Source organism: Dryas octopetala, chromosome 1 (genome assembly GCF_963921425.1).
Source record: "Dryas octopetala chromosome 1, drDryOcto1.1, whole genome shotgun sequence".
NCBI lineage: Eukaryota > Viridiplantae > Streptophyta > Magnoliopsida > Rosales > Rosaceae > Dryas > Dryas octopetala.
In genome coordinates this window covers 24264523-24273001 of record NC_141366.1, presented here as the reverse complement: position 1 = coordinate 24273001, position 8479 = coordinate 24264523, and the positions used below count along the sequence as shown (strand labels likewise).

Below are 8479 nucleotides of genomic sequence, written 5' to 3'. Positions count from 1 at the left end.
TAAAGTGTGGATAGTAATTAATAAAAAAAATTTGTTTGGGTGTTAATGTACACACTCCCTCTGTGTAGTATTTGTGCAAATTTCTCTTTATTTTTTAAGTGGAAATATATTTTCTTTTGAGAACTGATATTTGTACACTTTATTTTTTTTTTTTTTTGCAGACCTCTATAATTTAATTTGTGAATTTACCAAATTAACACAAAAGAAATTTGCAAATTTGGGTATAAACTCGAACGTTTTATTGTCACAGTCTAAGACTCTAATCGACCGTTTTTCTTTCTCATAATCTCATCAAACCCGACACTGAACAAGACAAGGAGGAGTAGCAAAACCTGCGCCTAAATTGATTCCTTTTGTTCGTTGACATTAATAAACAACAAATACCACATAAATTGAAGACAACACTCGAGCTTGAGCTCTTCATCTTCAAATTTCGCAGTTGGGGGAGCATGGCTTCCTCTCATTTTCTTTGCCATAACCCCGTCTTCCACTCTTCTACCAATTTTTTCGGAAAGAGCAATCTCTCGTCGTTCAGGTCACATGGGTTCTCTTCTTATCACTCAAAGTCCAGAAATCGAAGGACCTCAATTGTCAGAATCATGGTTTCTGCCAAACAACAAGTGGAGGTTGTACTAGAATGTCAATTCTTAGTTATGCTTCAAATTCAAATTGCATTTTCTTCAATTCTTGTTGTTTTTGTGATTATAGTTTTTTGGGCTTTCAATTTTCTTTATGTATAAATGCTTATGTTATAGTTATTTTTGGGTTGGTGGGTTCGTGACTAGATAAGGTACGATCCTGATGAAAGGATAAACAAGTTGGCAGATGAGGTGGACAGCAAAGCTCCGCTTTCAAGGCTCACTCTGTTCTCACCTTGCAAGGTAGTCTTTCTACGGCATCTTGCATTTTTAGAAAGATGGCAATTGTATTTTTCAATTCTGTGTTAATTTTGCAAGTTTATATTGTGCAGATAAATATTTTTTTGAGAATAACTAACAAACGGGAAGATGGATTTCATGATTTGGCATCTCTCTTTCATGTAAGTTCCATCCAAATTTGTATCTCTTTGCTGCTATCATGATCTTCTTTAGGTCACATACATATAAAATATGAGTGAAGTGGAAAGTTGATATTTATGCCTTGCTTTTTTTCTGGTATTGGGTTCACTTTTATTTTTACATATATTTATACCCCAGGCCAAATGTCTCCATGTTATTCTGTTATTGATTTTCTGTTTTGTGCCTGTAGGTAATAAGCCTTGGAGATGTAATTAAGTTCTCTCTGTCACCCTTGAAAACTAAAGATCGTTTGTCAACAAATGTGCCTGGGGTCCCCCTTGATGATAGAAATTTGGTAAGGCACATTTTTTTGCCCTTCGTGTTGCTCCTAATCTTGGAAACATTGTGATTGGGAACCTTCTTTCTGCAGATTATTAAGGCCCTTAACCTCTACAGGAAGAAGACTGGTAGTGACAATTTCTTTTGGGTAAGAAGTGAGGCTTAGGTGATTTAGAACATTTTGAATATTCATTTGAGATTGCTTTGAATTTGGTGAACGTTGGGTGCTGTAAATAACTCAACATTTAAGGTCCATTGATTTTTTTTTTTGTTTGGGCAGATTCATCTTGATAAGAAGGTGCCTACTGGAGCAGGGCTTGGTGGTGGAAGCAGCAATGCTGCAACTGCGCTATGGGCAGCAAATGAGTTTAATGGTTTTCTTGCCACTGAGAAGGAGCTCCAAGAATGGTCGAGTGAGATTGGTTCAGATGTTCCCTTCTTTTTCTCTCAAGGAGCAGCCTATTGTACTGGTCGAGGTGAGGTATGCCTTTGTCTTTGTCTTACAAAATCAGAGTGAGTCTGTTTCTTTTCATGTTTACATCATTCTAAGCGATTTCACAAATCACAAGATGGCTCTGCACATATAATCATAATTGATTTTCGTTTTCCCTAGAAAGTAGGCTATACTTCAAAGTTGTCCTGCTTTATTTACCTTGCTTTTTATTTGAAATTGGTTCATCCTTAGGTTAACTAGCATTGACATTATATAGAGAGATTTGGTATGAGTTAAAGAGGCAAGACGTTTGTTAATTCTCATTGTTAATTATGAATGCAACAAAGTCGATGACACTTATATTTTATGCCCGCAGTCTCAATGGAAACTTCAGTTATTGGTTTGCTATAGGAGTTCTTTTCCTTGCTTTGATTTTTAGAAAAATTCATGATGAAAACTCTCTCTTTTCACCTTGATATGGTTTTGAGACGTCTTTTTCACAGGGTATAGGATGGATCCTTGGAAAAAAAGGGTGGGTCATCTATGCGTTTTAAACCTGTGAATATTACTTGCATTCAGAGGGCTGATATTGTGGGTACTATCTTCTAGAGCTAATTTTCCAAATTATAATTCCATAAATGGAAATGGAAACTTGACTTTATTTTTCTTCTCTAATAATAAATAATCTGTATGCCTTTAATTGTTTTTATAAAGAACACACAGTTACATTCAAAATAATTAGTTGGGACATTTGGGGGTTGGTAGCAGAAGGAAGGGGAGGGTTACAGGGAGAGAAAAGGGCTTACAGAAGAGCTGGCGGGGTTCTATGGGCTATGTGGGCTGAGGTGGTACGTAGGGGGTGACTTAAACGCGGTACGATTTGTCTCAGAAAATCAAACAGGAGGAGCTGACAAGGACCATGAAGAGTTTCAATGATTTTTTACAAGATACAGGCCTTTGAGACCCTGATTGTTGAACGCTTTGTGTACGTGGTCAAATTGGTTTGGTGCAGGCTGGGCAGATTCTTTTAATTCTATAATGTAAATAAGAAAAAATTTATAATCATGAAGCTCAATATTTCAATTAGAAAGATCAAATAAATAGTTTTATGTTTTTTAATTTTTAAATATATTATAATAAAAGAAATAATTGTACCAGAAAAAAGTTCATAATTAACTTTAAGTTGTAAACTGGCATGTCGCTTCCATGTCTAGGCATGTCACTATGTTTTCTAATGTTGTTTGGAAGAGAAATATTATTATTCTTAATTCCAACATGTATGGAACAATTTGACGGTTGGGCGCAATTTGTACTGTAATTTGCCTGTGTCCTCAGAGTGTCTTCCTGACACTGCCTTGAAATACTTGGAGAAGTGTTTGTGCTTCATACCATGGTTCATATTCTGTGAGAGTTCCAATTTGAGTTCTGCTTTTGGATGTTCAGGTTGTTCAAAATGTTCCTCCACCAGTACCATTGGACATTCCAATGGTTCTTATAAAGCCCCTGCAGGCATGTTCAACTGCTGAAGTTTACAAGGTATTGCAGATTGAAGTGTAGCGAATGGATTATAAATAATCTGCATCAATATATTTCACCATCGTTTCTAAGTCAACTTTTTGATCTTTCAGCGCCTGCACTTGGATAAAACTAGTAAGGTTGATCCTTTAACATTGCTGGAGAAAATCTCAAGAAATGGAATATCACAAGATGTTTGCATCAATGATTTAGGTATGTATTCATGAAGGATACTAAGAGACGTGTTTTGTTTGTTTTTGGTTACAAGACACTTTTGTCTGTTATAAAGCCTATTATAAGCTCATTTCCTAATAGTTGACTGAAAAAAAAAAAAAAAAAAAATCCATTTCCTAATAGTTTATGTTTGGTTATAGGGATAAACTAAGAAAATTTAACATTTTATTACAGTGGGATATCTTGAGTTCAAATTCCTGCACCTTAGTCCTCCCAATTCTTGTACCCATTTTTTTGTTTTTTTGTTTTTGGACTGAAGTTCTTGTATCCTTTAGTGGTGGGGGAGATCCACATGTTACAAGGAGTGCTAGAATATAAAACTATTGTTGGCCCAACATTTTAATACTTTAACACCTCATTTCTCTTATTTTTCCCTTATGTTTGAGTGCTTTCATTTGCTCTTCTTTTCCCTTATCTTCGAAAGTAGTTAACCTTTTCGGATACTTAAGCATTTCCAATTTTGTGCACTCTGTCTTTTTGGATAACAGGGTGCCTTTCATTTGATTTTTTTGGAGTTCTGGAACAGCCTTAGGCTTTATTGTAAGGACACTCTCCTCGATCTCTTTGGAACTTAACCTCTGGTTTTTATTTTTTATTTTTTTGCTTATGCTCGTCTTTCTTTTGTGAATATATTGACATTAAAAGGAAAAAGAAAGAAAAAGAAGTGAACCTTTACTATACTAGCCTGTTCCCGGGTTGGGTGCATAAATGTTCAGAGCGATTCATTGTTTGATTGACTTTGAACTGTTTTACATCTTGAAGTGTTTTAGTACACATTGGAATTATAAATCATTATGTTCAAACATCCTTCCACTTGTGATGGTAATTCAAATTCAATGCATATGATTTTGGACTGGATTGACATTGTTCCAGAACTAGAGAAACCTGCCTGCTTTTGAAAGTAGGTCTCCACAGGGTCAAAATCGTTGCAGACTGCCACAGTTCCATCTTTTAACCAGAAATGACTGCATTTACAAGTTTTGTTTATTATGTTTTTTGCAGAACCTCCAGCATTTGAAGTTCTCCCGTCTCTTAAAAGATTAAAACAGCGTGTACTTGCTGCAAGCCGTGGACAATATGGTGCTGTTTTTATGTCTGGAAGGTACATTCATTGCAGCACCTGTTGACATAATCAATTAAACTCTGTCTTTACTCATTATATCATGTTAATATGTACATGTGAAATTTTACATGTTGATCTTCATCTGCATACTATCGCTTGCAAATGACAATGAGAAACCACCAAAGCATCTGCATCAGAACAAACCTTAAGGAATCCAGTCAATGATTATACAGAGAAAAAAAAATGAAAAAGAAAATAGAAACAAACAAAGAACCATCCCAATTCAGATAACACAAGGGATAAATACCATGATCAAACCACAATAACATGCATGCATCATGCATATAAAACAACTTTTCATGTGCACAATATTTACCAAGTAATGGCATGTCTAAAAAGTGAAAACCACTAGCCAACTTTACATGCACAATATTCATATAGTTATGGGATTTAATTATGGTATTGGGTTTGATTTGGTTTTCTAAATCAAATTGGGATTGGTTTTAAAGAAGTTTTTGACTTGCTTTTTTTTGGTACATTATTTTTTACTTGCTTTTGACACAATATCATAATAACTGAGGTTCTATTTGTAAGTTCTGTATGCATAAGTGTAGAAGCTGTAAAAAAGAAGGCTGCCAATATAAAAGAAGGGAAAGGAAGCTGCGAAGTGGCAGTCTCATTATTCTTAGTTACTTGTATTATATTAAATTAGACAACATATTTTGCCATGTATTATTGTCATTTTTACTCTTGCAAACTCACTTCCATCATTTTCATTCTCTCAATATTTTTGATACAGTGGAAGCACTATTGTTGGGATTGGTTCTCCAGATCCTCCCCAATTCGTATATGATGACAATGAATACAAGGATGTGTTTTTGTCAGGTCAGTCTAATGTACTACTATATCTAATATTTTACAACTTGGTTGTATCAGTATTATTTTCAGAGTGTCTTTTTTTAAAAAAATAATAGATTATCTTCAGAGTGTCATATCAATCACTAACACTCATGATATTAAAGTAATTCATCAAAAGCATGCTTTAACAATTGTGGCTGATTGCTGACCGAAAAAAGAAAGAGAGTAATTGTGACAACCAACTTGCTAAAAAAAAAGAGTAATTTTGGCGAATTTTATCATGCTACCCTATATCAGTTTAGAAATATAAACCATGAAGCAGGTAGCTCAAGCTGTCATCTGAGTCATTTATATATGTAGAAAACCCTAGCTTGACATCCGTGCAAGAGAAGTTGATGTATAGTATGTCTATTACGTATGTGAAAAGTTTCCCTCTAACATTAATCATCGACTATTTTACAAGGTAGTAGAAACTAAATTGTGTCCTAAGAAGTCCGCGTTTTAAACTGTTACAGAAACACATTAAATTAGGAAACATTTGTATGATGTACATGTTAAAATTCATTTTAAATTTTGAATTATAAACACTAATAAGAGCGTTGAAAACTGGGTGAAATTGAATCATTTCTTAGGTTTGAAGTGCCAAATATCAGAAAAATGGAAGCTCGTGTTTCGTTTTTAGAACCAGTATAAATATTAGATATGGTCACACAGGAAGCAATTAGTCTCTACATGAATGTTCGGAGGTCACTAATCATAAGTTACAGGCAGATTTGGATCCCATTAATTGAGTTGACTTGAATATGCATTGCTGTCTACAAACAGTGAGTGTTCTACCCCTTAAATATCTATGCTTTATTCTCTATTTCATGCCTAAATCCCCTAGTATTAAGGTAATCCACATCAATGGTCTGACGAAAGCAGAAATTAATCTTCATGAAAACATCATGTTTGATAAAATGGTATCAGTCTGTCCCCAGCATAATACGCTAGGGTATACTTTGTGTGTGAATTAAGTCGAGCCATGAATTGCGACATTGGAGAATTTCTTGAGGTCCCATTTACTTTCCAAATAAAAGTGAGGATAAAAGGCACTGTTGTGTGAAATGCCTGTGCAGCTTGTGGTGAAAATAGCCAGAGAGAGACCATGGAATGGGAAAATTAATCACTTGATGGATGGCTGTCTAAAGTTTTTTCGATGGCCTATTTTGTTGAAATAATTTTATACTTGATGGAATGAACTGGAAAAGGTTATATATAAAGATTCTTTTCTGGTATGTCAAGGCTTGTTTCAAATCATGGTGTTTTTTCTTGGAATTCTTATATGCAGAGGCCAATTTTCTCACTCGTGAAGAAAATCACTGGTACAGAGAACCTGCTTCGAGTAGTGCATCATATGGCTCATCCTCCGAATTCTCCCGATCAGTTGAGTGATTTAATCACTTGTGAGAGAAAACTGAGATCATTTTCCTATAATTCAAGAGGATCAGGAATGACTGAGGATGAAGAGCCACATTTTTTTATGTAAATTATGACAACTTCTCAACCATTGATTCTATAAAGTACTTTTTATGGTTAAAATTGAATCTCATAAGAACTATTGCTTTGTGAAAAATTTATTTATACTGAGAATAATAATAACAAAATGTTGTGCAAGTGTCAATTTTCTCTCTCCTAATGAAATGTTTAGATTTAATTTGCTTCCAAAAGAACAAAAATACATTCAACCAAAACACAAAATTGTTCAGCATGTGTTTGAGCTGGAGAGGGATAGTGCAGACATGTTTGTCACTTATTGGCTTCTTAACAGGCGATGAACAATACTTAAAACTTCAAGATCTCTTTTCTCTTTATGTGTCTCAGCTCTCTTTCATTGTGGATCTCTGTTAACTCCGTCCAAGAGCTGAAGATTTGAAGAAGTTGATTGTTTGTGGATAAATCCACCTGGATTCATTGGACCAATCAGATGCTCACACGTGGCCTGATGAGGGCTTACTTGGCACTCTGACTTTTCAACGGTTGACTTGGTCAAACCAATCATCCACCTCATCACTCCAGCTTAGCAACATGTGACCACAAGCTCAACAACGGTTACCTTGTTCTTGCTTGTTTTTGCCTCTCCACCTTCATCTGTTCATCACTGACTTCATCATGGTGCTACTTCCTTTGATCCTTGTTCATGCAAGTGACATCCTTCAAGACACATCAGCAAGCTAGATCATCACAAACACTCCAGATCATCCACAAGAAGATCAAACAAGAAGCCAAGTCCATTGTTTGAAGTTGTTGCATCATCGTGCAGATTTTTGCATCAACACTGTTGATGAAGAATTCATCTGGATGAGTTCATCATTGGTGGAGGATAGAATATAGTGAGGTAGCTGTGAGGTTGTGACTGTTTTTATTTATTTATTAGAAAATTTGGATTAGATACCAAATTTCACTAATGTTTTAGAAAAACTGAAATGCTCAATATTTTTTAGTTTGACTACTAATTTTAAATGTTGCTTTTTAGATTAGGTCACAACTTTCTTTGTCCGCTTGCCTAAGACCTTGTACAATTATGAATATATCCTTTTTACTATGTGAAATAAATCTTATGCAAGAATATCAAAAGCAAACTGAAATTGAAAAGAAATATATCTTTTTTAATATTTGTAAAAAAAATATTTTTGAACTGCATAATTATGGATAATTATCGAATGCTCTTTAAAATTTAGGGGTTATGTTTTTTAATTTTCTTTTTGGATAATTAGTCAGATGTTTATTATTGAGTTTCTTGGAGATTATTAGGTTTATAGGTTTAGAGTATGTAGCACTCAGTAATGGTATCAAGCACTTGGCAGTGACTTTTATATAACAGTTGAACTTCTTCCTCCGAATAGTTGAAGGGTACATACGCAACCGGTGCACCTTATACCTTCTTAAGGTGTAGAATGGGGCTTGTAAAGACTGCATGTTAGGTTTTTATTCCGGGATTTTGAGCTCATCCCAAAATTCCGGAGTTAAAACCTAACATAAAGTCGACAAACCAGTGCC

General features: G+C 34.8%; 1 protein-coding gene across 1 annotated transcript; it reads left to right on the top strand.

The window, feature by feature from the left end:
- The first annotated feature begins 275 nt into the window (after positions 1-275).
- Positions 276-7096, top strand: LOC147299325 (4-diphosphocytidyl-2-C-methyl-D-erythritol kinase, chloroplastic-like). Its single transcript, XM_086243877.1, has 11 exons — positions 276-626; positions 786-881; positions 971-1039; positions 1249-1353; positions 1429-1485; positions 1618-1818; positions 3214-3306; positions 3399-3498; positions 4522-4621; positions 5382-5467; positions 6771-7096. The coding sequence occupies exons 1-11, from the start codon at positions 450-452 to the stop codon at positions 6872-6874; spliced, it is 1188 nt and encodes a 395-aa protein (XP_086100003.1). The 5' UTR covers positions 276-449; the 3' UTR covers positions 6875-7096.
- Positions 7097-8479: the final 1383 nt, after the last annotated feature.

Bases quoted from the DNA above. Each gene is read 5' to 3' on its own strand.
- LOC147299325 (XM_086243877.1), top strand. From the start codon at position 450: ATGGCTTCCTCTCATTTTCTTTGCCATAACCCCGTCTTCCACTCTTCT. The intron at 1,486-1,617 runs GTAAGAAGTGAG...TTGTTTGGGCAG, and splicing joins GTAGTGACAATTTCTTTTGG to ATTCATCTTGATAAGAAGGT. The intron at 5,468-6,770 runs GTCAGTCTAATG...TCTTATATGCAG, and splicing joins CAAGGATGTGTTTTTGTCAG to AGGCCAATTTTCTCACTCGT.